At 37.2% G+C, this 26,793-nt stretch overlaps 1 protein-coding gene across 2 annotated transcripts in view; it reads right to left on the reverse strand.

The window, feature by feature from the left end:
• Positions 1-26,793, reverse strand: part of CDase (neutral ceramidase) — a 324,432-nt gene that overhangs the window by 23,141 nt on the left and 274,498 nt on the right. For both annotated transcript variants that reach the window (XM_081729519.1, XM_081729520.1), the window contains exons 9-11: positions 22,336-22,530; positions 14,358-14,591; positions 4,017-4,112 (exon numbers count right to left, since the gene is read on the reverse strand). In XM_081729519.1, the coding sequence (XP_081585645.1) occupies positions 4,017-4,112; positions 14,358-14,591; positions 22,336-22,530 (525 nt within the window). The remainder of the gene's footprint in view (positions 1-4,016; positions 4,113-14,357; positions 14,592-22,335; positions 22,531-26,793) is intronic.

The following is a 26,793-nucleotide window of genomic DNA, read 5'->3' on the forward strand; positions in this document are numbered from 1 at the left end:
TAAGAAATAGTTGACAGGTTTCCAAGACAATAGGATTCGTAATCAAATGCAGTTGAGTTCGTTCATCTAGTCGCTGTCTTAACTTAGATTCTGGGGGAAATGTTATTCTGGCAACACTGTAATTTCTACGGATAACAATACTGAGAATTCTTCAAGTTCATTTTTTTTTTTTTTTTTTAGAATAACATTATGTGATTGTGGTAAGTTTCATTTCATTATCTCCTTTCACTTATGAAAAACAAGAAAAAGAAAAATGTTAAATTTTGTTGTTATTTTTAGTATTTCAGACTCTTAAGAAAGGATTCAGAAACCTTAAATTCGCAACTCATCATTTATTTCCTAATGGATGACTTTCATTTTAATTCAGTATAGAGTTCCTTTCAGTAAGAGGCTATATGAGACGTAGACCTACAACTTAATATAGGATCCGAACCAAATAAGCTTCCGCTGGAATCGAAACTGAGCCTCCCAGGCCAAAGGCGCGTATGCTAACCGCTTAGCCACGAGGGAGCCATTCCTAGCGGAGGGAAAAAAAAAGACACTGATATTCTAAAGATAAAAGCAAAATGAAGTGTTACTTTTGCGGTAAGTGTTTTTAGAGTAAAACTACAAATAAATATGGGGGCCGCGGTGACTCAGTGGTAGAGCGTTTACTTCTAGTGCATTCGGTCCTTGGTTTGATCTCAGCTCATGTCAAATGAGTTTTGTGGTGGACAAACATCGTGTGTGTGGATTTTCTTGGGTTTTCCTGTTTCCTCCCACTTTCTTCATTACACCATTTCATTCATTTCTCATCATCACCGTCTTCTTTACCCTAGCCAGCATAACCAAAGGACGTAAAACTTAGATTTCTTTTTTTTTTTTTTTTTTTTTTTTTTACAAATGAATATGTATAACCATAAATAATACAGTCACAATGGGAATATACATGTAATAGAGGAACCAGAAGACATTTCCACAACATCCGTCATAGGTCTTATGTTAAATAGCAAACCTACAAGGTGTGATTGAAAACTACCGGAACTTTTCCCGCCGCGCGGCTCCCTGGCGTTCGAAAAAATATGAGGGGTGGGGAAAAATGTGCGCGGGACCTTCCTCTTTCAAGCGGAACTTGACCCAGTGCGCTGCGGGCAGCGGTTGAGAAAGCATCGCTGCCCACGCGAACGTCGTTTTGGTCGTCGGTCACGTTTTTTGAGCGACGAAAATGGAGTCAAAGATTTTTGTGTCAAACTAAAAAAGACGTTCACCGAGGGGTCGTACTCGTAGCACCATGTTTCATCACCACTGATCACACTGTCTAATAACTCTTCGTCGGCTTCCACACAACCCAGCACTTCACGACTCATTTTCACTCGCAGTTCTTTTTGCTCCTCGGTCAACACCTTGGGGACCAGTTTGGCGCACACCTTCCGCATGTTCAATTCTTCAGTCACATTTTTTTGCACTGCATAGTATGTCAAATTAAGTTCTTCGCTTATCTCCCGGAGGGTTGTCCGACGGTCCAGGTTCAGGTATTCGCGAACTCTGTCAACGTTTTCATCGGTTTTTGACGTCGACGTCCTCGCAGAGCGTGGTTCGTCATCGGCATCCTCCCGGCCTTCCCTGAAGGCCTTGTGCCACTCAAAGATCCGAATACGGGACATCACATCTTCCCCAAAGGCTTCCTTGAGTAGGTCCTGGGTCTCGGTGAACGTCTTTAGTTTGACACAAACCTTGATGGCGTAGCGTTGGTCAATCTTTTCCACGCGACTCCATTTTCGGCGTTCAAAAAACGTGACCGACGACCAAAACGACGTTTGCGCGGACAGTGATGCTTTCTCAACCGCTGCTTGCAGCGCACTGGGCCAAGTTCCGCTTGAAAGAGGAAGGTCCCGCGCACATTTTCTCCCACCCCTCACATTTTTCGAATGCCAGGGAGCCGCGCGGCGAGAAAAGTTCCGGTACTTTTCAATCACACCTTGTATATGGTTTCTGCGCGTGGCAACTAATTGGATTCTCTGTGGGGGTATGTGTTTAAAATACAACAGGTAAGTAGTGGTTCAGTTCCCATTTAAGCAAGAAGGTGCTGTCTCATGCAGCCTTTGTGATGAAAAGAAACATTACATTTAAAATCAAGTAATCCTCACTCTCGAAAAACATGATTTTCAAAAGGAGATAATTTGTACCAGTTTGACATTAATTTCTTCTACTTATAAGTGGAATTCATGTATTTTCTTTAATGTAAATGTAGTTAAAGAAAATATTTTCTTAAAGATTAAATAATGCAGTCACAAGTACAATTAAATTTTTCTTAAAGAAAATATTTTCAATTATTTACTTATTTAAATTAGCCTATTTTGATTTCTTTGTTTGCTTGTAATAAAAACTTGAGTTGATTTTGAGTTTAACGTTCCATTCAGCAGCAAGGCTATATGAGACAGGACCTACTGATTAACGTGGAATCCGATCAAATGAGCTCCTGCCGAGAATCGAACCTAGGTCTCCAACGCCAAAGGCTCGTCCACTATCCGCTTAGCCACGAAGGAGCTCTCTCTCCTTAAAAAAACTGTCCTAATAGATAATGTTCCACTTTTACGGAAACGAAGGAATTGAGTTTTGCCTCCGTGCATTGAAATTGTTAATGTCTCATTCGCGTTAATTAACCTTCCTTTGCCTGCCAGGGATTTGAACGGAATCATAGACTCTCACGTTGGGGACCCTGGCGACCCCTCTAATTATCACAAAGTCATGATTAATACATCTGGAAAGCTTACGGAATACATATTCCAAGGAGAACATTTGTGCAAATCCCGCTCTATTCATAGATGATGATCATGAAGCAACAAATAGTCGTTAAAAATATGACGGCGGTTATTCATTTTTAACTTAAAATGTAGACAAGAACGTAGGGCTGAAAATTATGTTAGTTACTCTTTTCTTCCTACAAGAAATTATTGTAAATATGTGTGTATGCTTGTCAAAGAAATTAAAATGTTTTTGTTTCATTAAAAACAAAATCGTAATGAATTCGTTTTATGTAGGAAATGTTCTCACAAAATTTTATGCGTAGAAAGAAAAAAAAAAAAGTATTGAATTTGACATTCGCCCCTCCCCCTGACCATAGAGTCACCTTATATAGTACATCATTTTTGCTGTACACACCATGCATAGGAACAAGAATTATGCTTCTAGCCCAATTCAGTGAAAGATATTTTGTCTTATATGGAACCGTCTTGAAAATAAGTGTAATTTACATTTTAAAAAAAAGACTAAGACTCAAAAAATTGGCCATTTTTATCCCCTCTACCCTGCTTATAATCAAGAACCACATACAGGGTATTACCACGTAATGAACTACTTAATTACTTTAAATATCAATTTTTATGAGCGTACCTCAAGGGGCGGAATGGTCCCCCGAAGAAACCTGATGCAAGAAAATAAACAAAAAAAAACACGAACTTAACCCCGCTCCCTCCACCATGGTACTTCGCACATACATAAAATGCATATCGGCGGAAAGATTCATCCTTCACCAACACAAAACAAAATAATTAAGGGCTGACCTTGACGTAACAACTGCGTCACGTGCCATTTTAAATTCACGCTCTACAAAGTCGTGCCATTTTAAATTTATGCTAACCTTGATTGAAGGTATAAAATTCACATCACGTGAAAATGTAAAACTCGGGCAACATAAATAGAAAATTCGCGCCAGCTAGAAGACATACGAGTAAATCACGCTCAATAAATTTAAATTACCTCCAAGTAGGAAATAAAAATCACGCCAAATAAATATAACATTCCCACCTGCGAGAAATAAATATAAATTTGCGGTAAATAAACTTAGGTATGTTTTCCTCCTCGTTGAGAAAAGTTACAAAACAAAAGCTACTATTAAAAATTAAGAGCTACACCGCTTTAAGATATTAAATTAAATAGTACAGTGAAATTAAATAGCCCTGAACAAACAATTTTCACTTGTTTAAACACATGATATTTGCACTGTGTTATGACTCCTAAAGTTATTTTGTACTTACCAACATTAAAGACGATGCAAGATTTCTATATTGTTGTAAGTAAATTGTCAGTGTATGTGGGCCAAAAATTGTTGAAGCGCCTTCGTACCGTTGAATCTGAAAAAAACATAGGATTTAGAAAAAGGTAAAAAAAAATAAAGTACGGATCTACTTCACCAATCGTTCAACAATGATACGAGGGGTGATCAGAATGTAAGATTACAAAGCCTGCAGTGAAACGCGTATATATTACTTCATACAACAGCCACCAGATAGTACATACATTAGGTTATTTTTCACCATAGGCTCTATGTCGGTTGAGGCATCTGTCACATCGTGGGATCAGTTTGAAAATTCCCTCCTGGGAAAAATCCGATCCTTGCGTATTCAGCCACGATCTCATCAGATGTTTCACCTCTTCGTCTGAAGCGAAGCGACGACGACGTACGTGCTCCTTCAAGTGCGGTAACAGGTGAAAGTCACTTGAAATGAGGTCCGGGCTGTAGGGAGGGTGGTCGATGATATGCCAACGAAACTGCTTCGACAGGATAGTCTTCTGGGCTGTATGAGGGCGCGTGTTGTTGTGAAGGAAGATGACGCCTTCGGTGAGAAATTCCGGTCGTTTTGATTTACCGCTACCAGCTGCCGGTGAATTTCAGCCGCGGTTACATATTTCGCCCACAGAAATCGAGTAACTGAGCGGAGTTCTTTGTGAGATGAGTTTCCCAAAGCGAGTTGCCATTTGTGTTTGTCTACAACTAGCGCCGTTGGTGGAGGGTGGCTGAAACTCTGCACAGTTGCCAACTCCACGTATTAAAATTATCATACACTCTTAATTTCTCTATAACAGATGAAACTCTAGAAATATAGGCCTTGTAACCTTCGTTTCTGATCCTCCCTCGTAAATTATCGAATTTTGCAATACTATACACATAACTAACTCCAATCAGTAATTTTTTTTTTTAAATTTTCTTCTTGAAAAATAAATTATGCTATATTGTAAAGTTATTAATGAAATATTTTGTCATTAATAAGTTTTCTTTTTTAGAGAAATGAAATGTGAATCGCTTGAAAAGGAAAACTTTCTTGTTGTAAATCATTTTGTTTCAATATGTAATGAATTCAGAACCCTAACACTACTTATATTCCTCTTCAGTTTATTTTTCGTTTTAGCATTCGCGAAAAAAAAAAATGATGCATGATGAATTTTTAAACTATAGATAAACGCAAATGAGGTTATGATAAATTCATGGTTATTATATGTATACTTAGTTGTAAATTTAAACGTTTTCACCTGTGGGGAATATAACAAACACAGTTGAACGATGAGGAAGAATAAACTTTTCTTGTGAGTGTTCTATTTCCTCGAATTAAAGACTAGCTTCCAGTTACCTGGAGACTTCGTCCCCCAGAGGGCCCCCCCCACCTCCATTAGCTCAGCCTACGCCATCCCACTTCTCATATTCTTAATGCATCTCTATTCTTAAGAGATTTCGAGATATAGCCATCTAATTATAACAATTGCAATATCCACTCTTTTTCTCTTCCCACATTTTTCTTCAGTTCTCGATGGAAAATCAAAAAAACGCTTAAACACATCTTTAATTAATGGAAAGTTTAAAATACCAAATTACATATCTCTAATCTTAACGAATATGGAGTTATGGCCATCCAAATATAACGATTGTAATTCCATTTTTGTTCTTCCCTTCTACGGCAAATATCAATTACCAGTGTTAATTACCCGCTTCAATGCGTTAAAATAAGAAAAATTAGTAATATTTTCCTTTAGTCAATCACTTTTTACTATTAGAGAAGCGCTTTCAAATCGATAAAAACAAAGAAAATATAATTAAAAGAATAATAAGTCAACTAGGTATATAAATAAAAATTAAATATTATTATTGTGGTCTTAATTTGGATATAAACGGCGTCGAAAGAATCATTGTTTATCTCAGCGACCCTGCAAACTATGGATTCGACAATAATACCTGTCATTTTTATAAAACTGTCCCTTCCCTGCGTTGCACCGTCAAAATGAAATGATAAAAACCATCCCAGACCTGAGTCTCGTCTATGTTGAAAATTTGATTGAGATTGGTCGGATGGTTCAAGAGTTATATATATAAAATACAGGGTGTCCAATATACAATGCACCCGGGAGTTTGGATAGTAGAACTTTTGAACCTGAAGTGATACACGAATAATGAGGCTTATACCAAAATGAAGCTTATACCAAAATGAAGCTTTGTTCATGCATATATTTTTAAACTAGGAAGCAACGATTGAAGTACACGAGGAACAACACATTGTTGCCAGATGTAACTAAAGGTGTAAATCTTTTTTTTTTTTTTTTTTTTTTTTTGTAAAACATGTAAATTGACTTATAACTCATATTTTTTTCTATGTATGGAAGTTCTGTCCGTCGTTAATTTTCAGTTTGTTTAGTTGGAGTAGCTAGGAAACTATGAAGAAGAAAAAATAATTTTTCATTTCCACCGATAACTAATCGGATGAGGCCTCTGTAAGGAAGAACTAGGGAAATTGTAGTTTTCATAAATTAACACTCCCAATTGACAACTCTGCTGATGTTTCAGTGCATCAAAAGGTGTGCTAAGGATCTGTCTACATTATGCAATTCCTGCAAACAATGAAAAACAAACTTTGAAATTATCATGATAGAACCTTTACTTACATGCAACCCGCAACACTGCTACTATCAGAAATGAGTTACCAGCTCTACAGCGATACTGGAAGTGCCCCCTGTTTTCATTCAAACACTGGTTCACACGTTTCACCATGTTGGCAGCGATTACGAAGATTTTTACGAAGATTAGAAGTGTTCATGTTCTCAATGGCACTGCGAATGTTCGTTTCCAGATCTTGAATAGTTCGAGAATTGTTCTTGTATACCTCTTGCTTTAAACAGCTCCATAGAAATGAATAGCAGTGTTGCCGGGTGCATGTAAGTAAAAATTTTATCACAATAATTTCAAAGTCTGTTTTTCATTGTTTTCAGGAATTGCATAATGTAGACAGATCTTTAACACACCTTTTGATGTACTAAAACATCAGCAGGGTTGCCAATTCAGTGTTAATTTATGAAAATTACGATTTCCCTAGTTCTCCCTTACAGAGGCCTCATCCAATTAGTTATCGGTGGAAATGAAAAATTATTTTTTCTGCTCTATAGTTTCCTAGCTACTCCAACTAAACAAACTGAAAATTAATGATAGAACATCAATACGTATGAGTTATGAGTCAATTTACATGTTTTACAAAAAAAAAAAAAAAAAAAAGATTTACACCTTTGGTTACATCTGGCAACACTGTGTTGTTCCTAGTGTACTTCAATCGATGCTTCCTAGTTTAAAAATATATGCATGAACAAGGCTTCATTTTGATATAACCATTATTGGTGTATCACTTCAGGTTCAAAAGTTCTACTATCCCAAACTCCGGGTTGCATTGTATATTGGATACCCTGTAGATACGCATAAAGATTTACTCAGAAGGGAAACAGCTTCTTGCAGAACGAACTCCACTAAGGTGCCTCCTGAATATCTTCTTGTGTACGTCCTGTGGACTCAAAGATATTAAAATAAAATGTTATTTAAAATTAATTCTACGAATCATTAGGGAGATTAGTCGTCTCCAGTTAAATACGTAAGTAAAGTAGCACGTGACAAACAGGACACGCGAACAGTTAGTGATTTCAGTGAACGCTGTGAAGTTGCGCTCTATAAACTGTATTCTTAAGATAACACCAACAAATACCCAAATTCCAGGAAAGGAGCACGGTGGCTCAGTAGTCGTGCGCTCACATCTGGTCTGAGGGGTACTTATTCGATTCCCAGTCACGTGGGAACAACAATGTACCCGTGGATTTTCTCGGGATTCTAGTTTATTTCTATATTCTCTTTCGAGCTATTATTTCATTACTATTCATTTGCATTAATCATCACTCTCCTTTGGCCTGGAGAACATATCTATGGGATGTAAAATTAGAAATTTCATTTCCTTTTAATCAGAGATCGCAGATTACTTAAGAATTAACAAGACCGTACCTTAATTTTTAAAGTACCTGCAATTTTCTATGCATGGTCATAGTTGGTATTATACCTATGAATATTTTTAGCTATATTATTATTATTGTCATTATTATTATTATTATTATTGTCATTATTATTATTATTATTATTATTATTATTATTATTATTATTATTATCATTATTATCATTATTATTATCATTATTATCATTATTATTATCATTATTATTATCATTATTATTATTATTATTATTATTATTATTATTATTATTGTTTTAGAGTGATCAGAAATTACTTCTTAGAGGTCATGAAACGTAAAAATCAGTTAAAACTTCAAGTTCGACTTCTTGCAACTGCAAGATTCTTAAATAGTTTCCCCTCTGGCCTCGCTAGACGACCATTTCCTGTAAAAGTAACAACGTTAACCAGACCAACGTTTGGTCACTACTTAGACGGATGAAATTGGAGAATGTGGCATAGTGTTGAAAGGACAGTGTTCACTTAGCACCGTGAGGACGATTGGGGAGCCAGTCGAATGAAAGAAGTAGCAGGCTGCAGTCAAAACTACTAGCAACAAAGACAAAGGGAATCACGATGTGCTAGCTACACCATAGTCTTACTCAAAATTACAAGCTAGTTGGATTCAGCTTTCGGGCCTTCGTTACAGGTCCCCATCGTTCGAAATTAAAAATTAATGAATTTTGGTGTATATAAATTTAGCCGACAGATATTTCAGTTACATAGGCTGTGAGAGATGTCCATTGCTATTATCTGTCTTGCATATTCCAATAATATGGCTTTCAGAGCAAAGGCGGCTCTTTAGGGAAGTTTTTTTTTTTCATTTGAAACTAGAATTAGACAACTTTCTAAAACTATTAATTGTTGTATTTAACAATTAACAAATTAGATACCCTTTAGTCCTTTAGTTTCAAGCAACCAAGTTTAAATTTTTGTCAGTGTAACTTCCCTCAGGAGATGTCTGATTCATAGTATGAAGCGTCGAAAAACAGCACATCTACTTTATGTCCTGACTGAAGCACTTGCATGGCTGTGACAGGATATGAGAGAAAACTCGAAGTAGACGTTGCTAGGGAAACGGCTATTCACAGTTCTATAAATCATTTGATATACTCTTCCCTTCCCCTTCTTCGACCAGTCTTCGCGGTTTCCAAAGACCAAATAGGAAGATATTTTTAAGTATAACTGTGTCGATAACCGAGCGAGGTAGCTGAAGTAGCAGAGCGTTGGCTTCGCATTCGAGAGTTTGTGGGTTCGATTCCCGCTGCTGACCATCCTGACTGAGGTTTTCCAGGGTTTTTCTCAGTCCTACCAGACAAATACCGGGATGGTACCTACTAAACTGGCCCTGCCCGATACCTTCCCAAGTCTTTACTATTGTTATTGTTGTTGTTAAATATTCAGTATAAAATGGCCTCTAAGCTGTATCTGGTGATTGTTAAATAAATAAATAAATACAACTAACTTCATTTAGGAGTAAATTTGTCAAGTTCCATAGTGGCCACAAGGCTAGAGTACACGCTTTGTCCGCATAAGACCCGGGTTCTATTACTGATGGAAGCTCTTCTGGTTTAGAGTCCACGTTGCTGAATCACTGTAAAGAAAGTGTTACTCGCTATTTCTTATTCCTCTATAGCAGGACAATGTGATTCAGTGGTAGAAAAATGAAATCTTTTAGTTTTACGTCCAACGGTTATGTCGGTTAGGCTAAAGGAAACGGTGATGATGAGAGGTGAGTGAAATGATGGAATGAAGAAAGTGGGAGGAAACGGGAGAACCCCGAGAAAACCCACGAGCACGGTGTTTGTCCACCACAAAGTCCACACGGCGCGAGCTGAGATCGAACCAGGGACCCCAAGCACCGGAGGTGAACGCTATACCACTGAGCCACCGCGCCCCCCAATTCAGTGGTAGAATACTCATATGATGCTAAAGGTCAGTGGTTCGATTCTGGAACGTAGTGGTTTGAGGTCTACAACATCGTGTCTCTTTTCCAACAGTTTTCCCGTTTTCTCCAATATTCTCATTCCACTAACTTTTTATAATCATTTTCTTTCATTAACCCTTTGACTACCAACGGGACACACGTGTCCCATGTGAATAATTCAAACATAGTTGGGATTATTTTTTTAGAAAATTCTTAAAAAAAAAATACATATTGTTTTCTCGTCGGTTCAGATGTGACTAGGGGACTATGTTTAGTTTCCAAAACTATGTACAAATATCAGGAATATCCCACATTAAAAGAGTCGTACATGTACATATAAAAGAATGTTCACATTTAAAAAAAATTGTAGTCAAAGGGTTAAGCAACCGTTTCATGTACTCTACCGGGTATTATTGTAGGACGTAAATAAAATGAAATTAAGTTTTTCGTTCCACGGTTATGCCGGCTAGGCTAACGGAGATGTTGATGAGAAATCAATGAAATGGTGGAATGAAGAAAGTGGGAGAACCCCCAAGAAAACCCACGCACACGGTGTTTGTCCATCACAAAATTCATTTTGCGTGAACGGGAATCGAACCAGATGACCCACGCACCAGAGGTGAATGGTCTACTATTGAGAGACCGCGGCCTCTTGTAGGAGGTAAAACTTAAAAAAAAAATGTATAGCGATAAATATTGAAACCGGAAGCTGAAGTGGAGTATAACCACTTTTGGTTTCGGTACGTGATAAGAGTGAAAAATGAGTATTGTTGAGACTATGAATCCATACCAGAAAATCGTTTCTTGCTATCAGTTTTTCTGTACAGAGTTCAATGGTACCGGAAATGATACATTTTTAACATTTTTGTTTTGGGGGGAAATAGAAGGAAGTATGCAACCTATTCTTGGGACGCTAACTCATATCAGAAAACAGTCCTCCGTATCGTACCAAGTATATTCTGATACATATTATATCACGGAATGACATAACCTTTCAACAAAATTTCCTATTCTTACGCATAAGGATCCCTACATCATAACAAGAGTACATGTCAACACAACAAGTGCTATTGATTGTAAACAGCGTAGCAGACGAGAAGCCGACATGAAAGAAAGTAAGACGGACCTCACGGAAAGACCCGAAGAGGACGGATAAAAGCCCGACCACCGAGGGACCCGGCATCAGTCGACCAACTGATCGTAACCATCCTAAACTCTGGAGGCTGCTATGAAGCTGAGGGTTCATCATAACCACAACTAGTCCCTGAAGGCTGCTATGAAGCTAAGGGGATCACCTTAAATACCATACCTTGTGAGGGCTGCTATGAGCGGAGGTACCTAGAACCAAATCCTTAAGACCTCCAGAGGCTGCACTGAAGCTAAGGAGTTATCCGTACAGAATACTATAATCTGTAACCTTGGTCATTGAAGAGAGATTTTATTGCCAGAACTTTTGTAGACACAACAGACAATTTTATAATAAAATTGGTGAAGGGATTCATTATTGACTACCTAAAGTCATTACAATATATTACTTTGAACTCGAAATATTAGAGATAGGGCTAAATAGTAGCCCTATCTACAAAATACTATTATGCACACTATAGTGACTGCGACGACTCGTGAAGGCTCTACACAAATCATAAAACTGCTTTGCTTCACGTGTGATGCATCAGAAGAATCCGGTATGATCCGTGGAGCTGCCTTCGGAACGCACACTTGGAACGTGGAACAACAGAAGTCCACCAACAATATTGCCAAATTTAGAATACATGGCGAACGGGCGATAAAAAAAGGGCTTAAAGATCTATAACACGAACACTATCGAATTAAGTGATAACAGCAATAATAGCAAAATTATAAAAGAATAACAACAACAGTAACAACAAAACGAAAGTTCGCGGCAATCCGACAACACTGCACCCTCGGGAGATATTCTCTGTTATGTGAGATACACGACACTGCTTGGGAATTAAAGATTGGAACATACCCTCACGTTCTATTGGGTGCTGAAAGTGGTAGATCTAGGTTAAGCTGCATGACTACTTGCAAACACTATAATAACTATTCCCAACTCTCTTTTCACACCACCTGGATACCCGATTTAAGACGTCGTAACCATCGAACACTCAGAATTTCTGTACGGTACAAAATATCTTGAAACTCATTTTTTGTTGTTGTGTGTTTAGAGGAGGAAATCACGCTATCCTCTAACTATTTTACTATATGTTGGAACTGGAATTTGTAGCTAGACTCAGTAGAGCGTTAAAAGAGATGGCATTTTAAAAACAAGTTTCTTAGCTAACTTACTCTTTAATATTTAGGCTCAATATTAAACCGGAAGTGGGACTACATTTCAACCAATTCCGGTATCAGTAGAGTAATAAGAATAAAAGATGAAACTATTCTTGTGACACTAACTCTTAATAGAAACGCGTTCCTCGTTGTCTTTCACCTTCTGACTCTATTGCTATCATGTTGAAACAGGAAATGACAAATTTCTACCACTACTGTTTGGAACAGGAAGACAAGGACAGAAATGAATCCTATTTTCAGGGTGTTGAATCCATATGTATATTTAAAAAAAAAAAAAAAAAAAAAAAAAAACACGCTTCTCGCTCTCTCTCTCTTAACGTTTTTTGCTTTGGTACTTGCTGACAGATGGATAGATATTCAGACAATACTGTTGTATAAGATCTATATCTACTCATGGCATAGCTTAAAAGTGAGAGAAATGACAGGAAGCACAGCAGTTGTCCCTAGAACTTAAGATATAACAATTTTAGGTATAATTTTATAGAAGAAAGAGTCACATGTTCTAGTTACTCACTTCCTTCTTTTATAGCTAATACCACAGAAATCCCGATGTACAATCGACATTTTGTCAGTCCAGTGGCGGCGATAACATCCCGGGCGTTCAAGTTTTGGAACCCATTCAAGTTATAAAATACGATTCACATTTTTTAGTACTACAACCAGGAGTAAAAATTAGGGGAACGCGCGAGGATTCCCTTCCCCCACTTCCAAAAATATATATGGGTTCCCCTCCATTTCGTAAAAGCTTACAATGAGCCAAGATAGGCACGGGGAACAGAGTGACGTCATCTGTCGCCTTACCTTTACAGATCCATTTTTACTCCTGACTACAAGTAGACCTTAAAAGCAGTTCTGTCGCCAGTGGGTCAGTTATTAACAGTAGCTTGAACAGTGGTGCAATTATCAAATAGTATTATTCCCAAAAAGAAAGAAAAAAAAAGTAAACTTAATTTTGTAAAAATCGTTTCAAGAAATATTAAATAAATTGAGAGATAAAATACTTGTATTTCTTTTCTCTTCAAAGTTCTAATTAGTACCCATTATTCTTCTGTTCTCATATTAATAACGAACTTAATTTGCAAGACTACACCTTAAGCTATTTGAAGTCTGTATATTCCTGAATATACTTGTTCTCAGGCAATCAGCCAGGTGAATTCTACGTCATTCAACGTTTCGAGAACTAACAACAATGTTCTAGTCTTCAGGGTAAAGTCAGAGAACAAAAGTAGAAAACTTATATATGTGACATATATGACCAAAAATGAGAGACGTATACAAAACAACCAATCAGGGCTTGCCAACCAACCCAGTCAACTACCCAATCACAATTGAGACCATAGGCTGACGCTGATTGGACGTCGCCATTGACCAATCAAATTCCGCCCCCTTCCTGCAGGTACCTATACAGGGCTAACATAAATGATTCATTCGTTTCGAAAAGGCTATATTTTCAAAAGTATTATACGTACACCCGTGCACGTGTAGAACATTTTTTAAACATAGCCATTTCAAAACGAATGAATAATTTATGCTAGCCCTGTATAATAAAGGTTTATGTTTCTGGTCTGTCATAGTTTAACCTAAAGACAAGAACAATGTTGTCGGTTCTCGAAACGTTGGACGACGTAGAATTCACCTGTCTGATTGTCCTAGAACAATTATATTCATCATGACACCAGGAAAGCTTCAATTCTGTATATTCCTCTCCACATAGGAATATACATCTGGATTTCACTGACGGCCCTTAATGGGAGTGACATCCATAGAAACCTAATTTTATCCCTACGAGCTCACGGAAGAAACCTTACCAAAGATATTAAGTCATGTATATAGATTTCTTCTGCTGCATAAAGCTTTCTTTCCTTAGCTTCAAGCGGTAACATTTGTGACTTCCTTCGAGAGCCGCCACTGTCGGAATGTCTCCTGTGAATGCAGACCCCTTTGTCCCAATCGCTGTTATTTGTGCAATTCAATTTTCATAATATATTGAATGTAAAATCCATTGAAATTGTTTAACCTCCCGTTTAAAACCAATCTGCGATTGATCTTACCTGATATTCTTCTGGAGTGGCAATGTAGTTGGTGTATGTGTTGGACAATCCAGCAATAACCACCCTCGTGTCCGGGGAACCGCCATTACTAACGATTTCATCTTTGATGGCTTCTCGGAATCTTCTTCCAGACATTGTGGTAAACTCTCCAGGGACAGCAGCGATTACAAAATTTCCAATCATGGCCAACTGAGTTGAAACAATGGTGGGCTGCCACTCAAACGGGAAATTCATCTACACAAACAAAAACAAACATAAAATGGTACGACTTAACAGCAAGTTATAAAGAATTATCTTAGTTTAGTTTACTTGGGAAACAAAAATGATAAGATGCTTTCAATAATAGCAATTGTTCAATGCTAAGAACTATAAAGTCATACGTAGGTTTAAGACATTTTAAGATTCCTTCCAACAGGTGTAAAATCTGTATGCTTGAGCCATGAAATCTTACTATGGTTCTTAACCATATAAGTAATTCGTTTTTATTTATGGAGGGTCAAATTGAACTCAAAATGACTGCGACGTTCAAAAAGTAATATCCTCATTCCCTAAATCATGTACAAAGTTTATCGTAACGTTTAAGCATCATGGCGGGCAACACAACAACGACGGCAGTGTTGATGAAGATTCCTTCCAGTTTTCGGGACGCCTTGCGGCACCATTCTCGATGGAGTTGAATCAGCAAGACCGCGTATTGTATTTTCACTGTGCGGAACGGACAAATCATACAAAGAGAAGTTTTGCACAAACTGAATAAGCATTATCTGGATTTGTTGGCATTTCTTACATAATCTAAAACTATGAACCACATTTTACAGAAGTTATTATATTCATTGATACAACTTTCAGTGTGATAGCTAAGATGAATCACGAGAACATTTATCGGTTGTCTGAAAACCTTTACCCTGTTTGGAATGGAGAATAGCAGGGAAAACAGTAGGATTATTAGCTTGACATGGCTTACAGATGACAAACTATTTTAAATGGGCCAATTGTAGGAAACAAGCACTTGAACACGCTGAACTAGAGTGAATTGTCTAGTATTCTGACAGTAAGTGTTGACTGTCTTTTATTACATGGTTTCAGGATGATGGCACTCCATCCGCATTATAGGTAACATGTGGACATATTTGGACGAATAACTTTCTCAAAGATTAGTCGTTGTACAGTAGTTGAGTGGCTCCTTCTCAGCACCAACTTCACTCTATTCCGCATTAATGACAAAGTGGCGTAAGTCACTTCTGAGACATTTTGAGATATTGAGATTTACGTCACTTTGCCGTCCAGGGTTATCGTGAATTCGAATTTACAACATTCTTCATGTTTCCATTGCTTGGTCTATTTTTAACTCTGAGATACGTAACTTTGCCATCCAACAGGTCATGGTTTCAAGTTCATGGAAATGGCTTAATCTATTTAAAAAAAAAAATGAGTTACGGCACTTTGCCATTCAACGCCTCATTTATCTGTGAGAACAAAGCAAATGATCATAAAAGAATGTTAATATATCAACCAAAACACCTTCGCCACGCGAGTACTTCGTATGCTAATACGCCGCGAGTACGCCAATAATTCGTTTGAGGACATTTCATGTAGCAACGTGTATATACGAGGATATTAACTTAATATTTAGATGTCTATTCGAGCATTTTTCACGCTCTATTAAGCCACAGTATCAATTATGGTAACAATATAGATTCGACGAGGCAGTTCTTAGCGACTGTTTCGCTATTGCAGGCCTCATTACATGAGTATGGCGTGATATATGTTCGTGTGCCTAGTTCTCTCTTTGGCCGATTGCTATCGCCACTGCTTCTCGAGGAATTTCGCCGATCTTTCTACACCTTGGACTGGTAATGGATGTGGAAGGAGAAAAGAAAGCATGGCGAACCAACTGTACGTTCCTCAGATCTTATGACTGTCTATGCATTTGTGTTACTATTTATTTATGAATATAAATTGTCACTTTTTTCAATACTTTATTTCCTCCGTAATCCCCTACACCAAAGACATTCCCATCTGAGTCGCCTCTTCAGATCGTGTGCAATTTTAAGGACAATTTCTAATATAGTCGCCCCGCAACGCTCTTGCCTTTGATGCGAGCGGTCTCGGGTTCGATTCTGGGAGGAGAAAGTCGGTCGAAAAGGTGTAACAGATTTTTCAGGCCAGGTATCCGGAGTAAGTTTCTCCTGGATTCTCCTAATTCACAGGCAAAATCCCAGGATGGTATCTACCATACACGTCCCAGGCCGCTTTCTTCCTTTCCCGGTCATCCCCTATACATGACAAGTTTAAGGCCATGGATACCTGTAATGCTCAGTAATATGTGTCAATGAATAAGTAAATAAACCTGACATATCAGAAAAAAAATATAAATAGCCTGTTCAGAACAAAATATTTATCTTAAAGTTTTTTTCTGAGAAATCCGCAGTGTTATGGATTATCTTTGTTAAAGTGTGTGGACATGATTCATAGCTGGAACTACAAGCGGAGAAATTTACCTCAGCATGGAGAGAAGATCACAATGGAAGATATAAGTCAAAATTGAATTTGCCTTCCATAACTTTAATGATGAATAGGGACGTTGGAATTCCATATAAACTAATTAGCATACTCTTTACACAGCGCATCATTCACATGTGACCATGAATCCTCTTGTCATTGCTAACAACATCTGTACATGACATTTTACAGACACAAGTGAAGGACGTCATGATAAAAATCGGCAAGGGGTATCATAAAGGGGAGATTTTTTTTTCAATATCTCGCACCCCTTGCAAGATTTGAGCCTACTTTCGGTTGGAGTTTCTAATTTATGTACGACCAGTGATTGCTTTCTTCTTGCATGCAGTATGTAATAAGCAAATACATTACATGCACAATTAATTATAATATCAGTGATATATGGAGTTCATTGGGCAAAACACTCCAAACAATAAAGATTCATCTTAGACTGGAGAAATGGTTATACTTCGTTTTTCATTGTCATTTGGACATGAAAGTAACGCGTGAGAGATATACTAATCCCTATATACAAATGTGTGGTGTTGGAACGTATAACTCAATGGATTTAATTTTTGAAGTCAATGAAAAATTCAATACTTCTAGTGTATTCTTTAAAAAATGTAATGAAGAAATAATGACCTTTTACACAAAAAATATTCAAGCAGAACTGAACAATCTACACAAAATGTGTAATTGACAAGTAAAGAAGGCATCTCTCTAGAGCTTGTGGTTTCCGAGATATTGTCTAAAGAATAGGCCTAAAACATACAAACGTCCACAAACACACAAACTTTTCTTGGTCACGAACATATAAAGCTAGCTTTTTAATATATAGATAAGAATTAAATTTTGAGGTGATTCTATTGGAAGAAAAGCGCACTAACTTTAGAACAAATTCTTAACTTGAATTATCACAAACATTAAAATAAACCTAAATTACCCCATTCATTGGCTACATCTGCATTTCGATTAGTTATTATATTAATACATGCCTTGTTCGTAGCAATTGTTTGCATCTGTATTGTTGAAAAGTGTATACCTCGCTTTTGGTTACTTTTGGGTCTATTGTTGCTCATGTGGTATTACTCAGTCTAAGACATATAGTTTTATCAGCCACTTTCATGTGAACATCCAGAGTTTTATTTTTACAATTTGTTGTATCTTTTATGCAAAATTCAATAGCACTTTTTCTCCTTGACACACAGAGGAGCAAGAAAAAGGGAATAGAAAAGGCCGGACGGAATTTCAGTAAAGGAGTGTCAAAATGTGTGTGTAGAAAACCAGCTCTCTCTTTAATCCATCTCTCTAGAAATGGCCTCTCTCAGAAATACAAAAATCAATCTTTAGTTGACAGGTCATGAGAAGGCCTCGAAGGCGAACCCTTCGATGGAGGAAGACAGATAGAGACCGACAGCGTCCATTAATCAACTACGCGAGTTTGCCATTTACTTCTTGGGTCGACAGCTACATGTGCACCGTCTTTACACAAGTGTATCAGGATCACCATTAGCAACAAGAAAAAGAGAACCACAAGAGAAATTGGAACCTATGGATCATGTTTCTTGCATTACAAAGTACACTCAAGGAAACAATCGATTGTAAAGCTTCTTGTTTGCGGTATGCATATTTATATAAGAGAACAATCCCGCGAGATTTTAGTCTTTTTACATTATACACAGGTTTTTCGTAAAAGAAGGTAGGAGTTTTAAGAGTGAACAAAACATCTATGATAGTAAAAATGAAATGAAATCTTTAAGTTTAACGTCCCACGGTTATGTCGGTTAGACTAAAGGAGACGGTGATAATGAGAAATCAGTGAAATGGTGGAATGAAGAAAGTGGGAGGAAACGGGAGAAACCCGAGAAAACCCACGAGCACGGTGTTTGTCCACCACAAAGTCCACACGGCGCGAGCTGGGATCGAACCAGGGACCCTAAGCACCGGAGGTGAACGCTCTACCACTGAGCCGCCGCGCCCCCCTTAACATCTATGATATTATAGGGAAAGAATACCAATTTTTATTCTCCAACAAATTATTTAATACAAGAATAGTTTCGAGGTCATCAATAGAGCTCTTTTCCAAATTATCTCGTAACAACACAAACTCCGTTTGAATGTCGGACAGAAAGCTGTACAACAAATTAGGAAATTGAAGCTCCGTTTGAGTTTGAGTTTGTTAGGGACAAAAGAGATCTACTCTCCTAATAGAATTCCAGACTTTTAACGGCCTTATTCAAACTTTCAAGACTAAATCTATATGTTTGCACAAGCTAGCACTTGCACGGCTGCAGATCTAACCACGGCTACAACAAAATTGCTAATTCCTCAATTGCAAACTTGTCTCACACTTGACAAAAATGCGAAATATAAGGTCAGCCTTAAAATTCCTTTAAATTAACACATGTGTTAAGTATGACTTAAAATTTACACTTGAGAAAGCCATACCCAGAAAGAAAGCGAACGCGCACGCATTTTGTGCAGCCTTCATTCTTACGTCTGGTCTACGCGTATACAAGTTTATACGTCAAGGCTATCTGAACTTATAGTACGACTTAAAATTTAAACTTCGCAAAACCATACATAGAAAAAAAATCTCTAAGGTTAAGTCTATCAAGAGAAATAAAAGGCAAACTTACCGAAGATCTATTTGCTTACTAGATGGTTGGTTTATAAGGATCAGTGAAAGCTGTACAAGAAAATGAAAGAAGCGTTGCCTTTATTGATGTAGAAAAGAGTTTTGGTCGACTGAGATCAAAATAGTTTATGGGAGATCTGTAAAGGTTGGGCTGGATTGGGATGATTGAAAAGTCGTAAGATCGATATAAGAACCAACAAGTAAGTGTTAGTACTGAGAAAGGAGAAATTGAAGGTGAAGTTCCACAGAGACATTTTCTCTCGCCAGTGTTAAACTAATGTTATATTGGAAAGTGTGATCAGAGGTATCACTTTCGTCTTAAGAGTTGGCGTAATTATCGTAGGATAACAATTTTTAGGCTTGCAAAAATATTTAAATGTTCTCGACAACCACGAAGATGTACAAATGAAATCTTTGAGTTTTACGTCCCACGGTTATGCCGGTTAGGCTAAAGGAGACGGTGATGATGAGTAATGAATAAAATGGTGGAATGAAGAAAGTGGGAGGAAACGGGAGAACCCCGAGAAAACCCACGCACACGGTGTTTGTCCACCACAAAGTCCACTTGGCGGGGCTGGGATCGAACCCGGGACCCCAAGCACCAGAGTTGAAAGCTCTACCACTGAGCCACCGCGGCCCCTCACGAGGACGCACAATCACCCATATCATTTTGTATATCTTACTCTGAGGAAATAACGCTGACAAAGTATTCGAGAATAAAATCCAGAGACGAATATTCGGACCCCAAGAGGAACGGGATTTGGGAATGGCGGAAACTTCATAACAAGGAACTACATAATTTATACGCTTTACGAAACATTGTAGGGCCATTAAATCTACGAAGCTCAGGTGAACAGATCATGTAACCAGAATGGAAGAAAGTAGAAACGCTTTCAAAGTCTTGACTGGAAGACCAATCGCAAACAACCATTAGGAAAACCTAGGCACAGATGGGAAGACAATATTAAGATGGATATCGCAGAAATAGAAATACAAACTAGGAACTGATTCCAGTTATCTAAGGACAGAAATCAGTGGAGAGTTTTTGTGAACACGCATTGAACCTTCAGGTTCCATAGTCCATAGAGTTGGTTAGTTTTTCGTATTTTGTTCGGGTATATTAGATCTATTAAATGGCGAATGTCCCATCTTTAGATTTTGTTTGTTAAACGCTAACAACTTTGTACATATAATTTGATATCTATTCAGAGGAGATATTGAAGAAGGGTCTAGGTGAGGAAGATTTATTTCAGTAGACATAGAAGCGTTAGGTGTATACCGTTTACAGATGATATAGCACTTTCTGTAAAATCTGAAAATAAAATTAATGCGATCTTGGAAAACTTAAAGTGTGAAAAATGAAAATAAATGCTAGAAAGACAAGAGCAATAGATATAGAAATAGGAGGGAAGGAAGTACAGTAGTTGAGTTGGAGACGACAAGTGCAATCGTGAAACAGAATCAAGAATAAAACTGAGGAAAGAATAATTTAGGAAAGAGAAAAAATTGTGTGTTTGATTACAGAATTAAGAAAAAAGCTCAAAATATTCAGCAGAGAGTATTGTACTCTACAGAGCAGAAGCATGAACACTACGCAAAAAATCGATTAAAAACACTTGAGATTTTATAAATGTAGGTGTGAAAAAGAATGGAAAATTTTAAAGCTGATGAGGGATACTAGGATAGAAAAGAACGATATTAGAGTTAACTACCAATAGAAAAGAAACTTATTGGGACATATGCTAAGAAGAAACTAATTGGGACATATCTTGCAGTACGTGATTGAAGGTACAGTGGAAAGTAAAACAGAGGGGCGAAAGAGACCACAGTTAATGAACTGTTTTTAAACAACGTTAAGACAAGAGGTTAGCTGAAGAATGTGATGCATGGAAACTTTTCAGTTTGTGGTAGTGACTTGCCGATAACGGCAGGATATTTATAATGGTTATTACTGCCTTATATCTAGGTACAAATGTAACTAGTGCCATTAGAGTCCTGGCCAACTTTGAGCCATCCTTTATCCCTGCCGGCAGGATATGAGGTTGGTTGTACTTTGTGTTCTACAGCAAAATATTGGTCATGTTACAAATGGAAACCAAAATTGGAGTGTTGAATAAACTCGTCTTGCATTGTACGGAAAAGATTGTATGAATTTACCTGTATCTTTCTGGTGGCAGGAAACTTATGGCATAAGTTTTCGATGGATTAAATTTTAGTATTCATTATAATGAAAGTATAAATGTAGTTAGTGCTTCTTTCTTTTTCCGTCATCAGGAGTATTTTGTTTTGATATTAAGGAAGATTTATGAAAGCAGAAAAGTGATAGGAGACTAGTAACAAATAGAAAATGCAACAGAGGAGATAAATCAAGTCCTTGAGGTATTCCAGAATGTACATATAAACAGGGAAGGATTTAGGGAGTGGAAAGGTGCACGTACTTCCCCTTCGTTGTAAATTTACACTACCTAAACTGAGAAGCTAGCAGAGAGTTTTGCAGTTTCAGTCAATTTTCTGAAGGTTGAAGGAAAAGGAATCATCATCCAGGGCAACTCCTTACTCACACCACCACAGATGCCTAAAGGCATTTAGAAAATTAAAAATGTACTGGCTGTTTGGTGCACCCCCTCAGAAAATCCTGGATTCGGCCCTATATATAAACACAGTAAGAGAATAGAAAATGAAACTAGAATAATTCTAAATGAATATGTTTACCTTCAAGAAGTAAAATAGGATGCCACACTTTATCAAAAGCTTTATACAGATCAAATAAATAGCGCTAACAATAATACCTAATAAGATAACTCATGCCATTTACTAGGATAATTGGATAAACATTACCTCTCCTGTAGGTAAAAGAACTGGTTTTGGATATTGGCAATCCAACAACTCTTGACTGGGACTAGCCAGAAAATTTCTCACGGCGTTCCACATTGGATTTTCAGTGCGCGTTCCTTGAACGAAATTGAACGCTCCTGGGCCATCTGTTGTACCTGCGGCAAAACTGTACCCCATGGCTGGTGGGCAACCCCGTACCTGAAAAATAATGGTAAATAAATAAATAAATAAATAAATGTATTCTCTCCTGGATATCAAATTACAACATAAGAACGAAAAATTATACGAGCAATATTTGTGCGATGGAATTTGTTATTCTTTTGTAAAACAAACTTTAGGACAATTTTAATAATATTTGTATTACAAAGCTAGAGATTGATGTATACTTTGTACAGCTAAAAACTGACAAACCACATCTAATGAGTTTATGCAGAATATGTGCTTTGGTTCATATATTGCGTTCCTTTCATTTCTGTATTTTCAAAGAGAATGAACATTCGAGTCTCAGACATAAGATAAACTTTGTGTATTAAACCTACTGCATATTGTTTACATTTTTGGTCAGCTGTAAAGCGTGAGGGACATAAAAAGTATTTCTGCTTTACATCAGTAGTCACCAACCATACAACGATAGAGAAAATTAAATAGAGAAAAACTTGACAGTTTATATTTTGTGGTAATATGCTTGTATTATTACAAAAACAATTGAATTTACGTCTAGAGGAAAAATTACAAAAGAAGGCATATCTGACGTTGAAACAATGTTATTTTTTAAATATTGTTCATTAATTGATAGATGAAAGTTAGTGTTTATATGTAAAAGCTCAACGTCATAGCATGGCAACAAGCATCTCAATCTCGAGCAGCCTGAAACCGCATTCCCTTTTGTACAGTGTTTCAAGTGACCAGAAAATACCTGAATGCTACTACATTAGTTTGCCACAATCCAATAAATACTGGGAGTCAATAAAGGGCGAAAGTTCCAGATTTATTTTAATATTGCATATTAATAATGGTTTAAAAGATAGATCCAGAATGTAATAATAACAATACTAAATATATGTCCAAATATTGTTAAGAGAGAAATTTCGCACAGGAGCTGAGTTAAAATAAGACGCTAATGTGTCGGAACGAAGTTCCGGTGCGTCCTGGGTCACTTTAATCCTTCCTTTTGTACTTCTAGTTTTGCACTAAAGTAAACTGCCATGTGCTCTTCGTATTATGCAGTTCTTCAGAAAAAATGTCTCGCTTTTACAATCTGAAAATATGGTAGCTTTAATCATAGCGGGTGTTGGGGCACAAATGGGTAACTTAATGTTCATCCGCTAACAGGTTTAAAAATTGGTTGACCTTACCAACTTTATTTTTGATAACCAATATTACACGCTCAGAACATCTGACACATTGATTCTGCTTAAAAGTATAATAATAATAATAATAATAATTATTATTATTACGTATAGATCTTTACTAAATTTTCAACTGTTCGTCATCACGTCTTTAATCTTTCTAAAAGTTGTTAGTCTTGTTCGGATAGATACCTTTAATATGCTATATTTTTTTATTTGTATCAATGTCGCTATCAGTGGAACCGATTCCTTCCAAAAGTCCCCTTCTGAGCCATTTGTTGGCTCTAGTACCTGTCGAGGAAGTTACTAGAGCTCGGCTTTGTCGCGGTACTGGCCCTGGACCTGACGGATTGATTATAAATAAGCTTTTAAAAATTTCCAGTCTGACTCCGCCTGAAGCTATACAATCTGTTACTGGCATTCTGTCCAATTACACAAAAAAACAGTCTAGATTTAAAGAGAAAACTAGGATAATATATATGCCTTCTGTTGAGAACACCATGATAAGACGGTGGTATCTATCGTAATACTGGGTGAAACACTATTATTTCCTGTAGTGACATACGTCATTAAGTGAGAGCGGTGATTAGTATTTTCACAGCGGTAACTTAATTGGTACTCTCATTTACTGACGTACGTCACAACAGGAAATAAGGGTGTTTCACTGTGTATTACGATTTACACCACCTTGTCATGGTGTTCCCAACAGAATCCATATTATTCTCGTTTTCTCCTTAAATCTGAACTGTTTTTTCTTTCAGTGTGGACGGTCTTCATTCCGATGACAAAGCGACCTTTGGCGCCGTCCGACTACAAACTACGGGTCTGTAATAATCAGGCAGTTTTATAGGATACTAGAAGCCCCCCTATAGTTAGGGACTCCGTATTCGATAGTTGGTAACGGGTATTTTTGTCTATGGGTGTATCCTGAAGAATGTCTCAGTCCTGGACGCAGTGATTTCCACTGAGGTTCAGCGTTTAGGGCAATGCCATCTTCCCGCCCAAAATGTATCCAAGGCCTTCCACTTTGTGTCGAAACATGTCATCCTTGCCGCTCTCGCTCAATCGGCGTCCACTACCTTTTGTGGACTACGTCGATGCGCCATCAACTCTGAGACTTCTCTACACCAACTCTGTACACTTGACCTTTTAACTGAGGTACAAATATTGCATATCAGTACAAAAGCATATTCATTATTCAATTTTTAAGGGTTGATGAAAATTAGGTTTTCGAGACAGTATTCCTTAAAAGTACAGAATAAAACATTGCACTGATATGGTCACGAAAGAAAAGATTATATAGGCAAGGGAATTAGCAAAGTGACTGTAAAAGGCAGACGAGAAAAAGAGACCAAAAACCAAAATGGTCATATTGTTTCAAAATAGACTTCAAAGAAAATCGATTACTAAAAAAATTATGTAAAAAATAAGCAATATTGCAATGAGTACTGAGAAATATTGATCCCGGGTAGACGCGTAAGAGTAATGTAACAAGAAGGCAGTTGCTCAGACGACAAATAGACAGCAAGACTGACAGACCAAGGGCCAAGGGGGTGATAACTACCCTCCCAAGGGAACTTTTGCCACTATATTAGAAATATTACGTAGGGTCCTTAGAATCAAAAAAAATAGTCGTTGGTCAACATATTACTGCAACACCTGGGTCCTGGGGCCCTTAACCCTTTAGCACCCGTGTATATTTACAAACATTGATGAAATCTCTTTAAATGACTGTAGATCAGATCGTTAGTGCAACACTGGAACAAATTATACCTCCATCGATTTGTAAGATAGTAGGATTTCAGTTTACGTAATGAACGGGACATTTCTGTGTACAAAGGAAAATTAATGGAGGGATATTTAAGAAAATTTTCCTTAAAACGTCCCTTCTCGCGATTCTTTTAATTATTACGTGGCAACACTGCAAATTAGGTGAATAATAAAATGTATTTAGGTGTTCTGTATTATATTCAAGTTAAACTGAAAATTTTGTCTTGATCTATCAAATAGCAGCAGAGGAAATGTGTGTTTTATAGTCTTCACAGATTTCATAATAATGATTTTCATGGAAGTACGAGTATGACTGTGTCAATGTTCCATTTTATTTTAATATAGAAAACAAGTGATACAAATTAGTCTTGTTGACTTTCTCATTCGTTATATTATGGCGGATTCCCAGTAACGAGAAATCCTCCAGGAAAAATTTATGGTTTGTTGTTCCGTTGTATAATAGAAAATATTTCAAAGCAATAATTTTACTGTCGTGCGGTTCCATTATGTTGCTTTGAAAATACTTGTTCTGGTATTCTACAATGAATACAACTTCCAAACATGTCTCCTGGTATATGAAGTTATCAAAAAACTCTCGAAGTTATTGCGTAGGGTATGTATTCTTATTACATGTGCACACTGATAATTGCACTTAATATAGCATGTAATGTGTAGTTTCTTAATTGCCGTAATATTAAACAATTTGTTATATTCTTTTGTGATCCTGTCTGTCTGTAAGTTGATAATAATAGCACATTCGCCCTGAGAACCCCGTGTTCTCAGTTATTCAGAAGAAGAATGGCAAACAAAAAGAAGCCAGCTAGACAGACAACAATTGCAAGAAGAAAAGGGATTGCAGTTGGAAAAAATCGAAAATTCTGTGTAATACACTACGCCTAAAACGAAGTGACATGAGGACGAGAAATTTTATCTAAAAAGCTTTCGTACAAACTTTCAGGTCAAAGATCTGCGACAAGAGAGTGACACTGCAAAACTGCACTGCTTAACATCAATTTTCATCCAAATTCCTACAGAATACGACACAAACAAACACGGTCTATCACTGGGATTACTGATATTTACACTGAATATACTGGAATTTCGAAAATGAAACTCAGTAGACACCCTGGATTTGGGCCTGTATTACTTGCAGCTAAAAAGATAAATATAAACTAAAAAAGGAGATGAAATAAGTCTAAGCTCTTTGCATGTAGCAATTTTTCCGTGGGTAACCAGGAAAGATCTGACGGTTGTCAATGGTGATTAATAAAAGCTCGCAGTAACAATAAAGCTCCTTCAGTAACTAAAACACTTACTGACATACCTGCACAGACTGCGCCGT

Source organism: Thermobia domestica, chromosome 10 (assembly GCF_964235325.1).
Source record: "Thermobia domestica chromosome 10, izTheDome1.hap1.1, whole genome shotgun sequence".
Taxonomy (NCBI): domain Eukaryota; kingdom Metazoa; phylum Arthropoda; class Insecta; order Zygentoma; family Lepismatidae; genus Thermobia; species Thermobia domestica.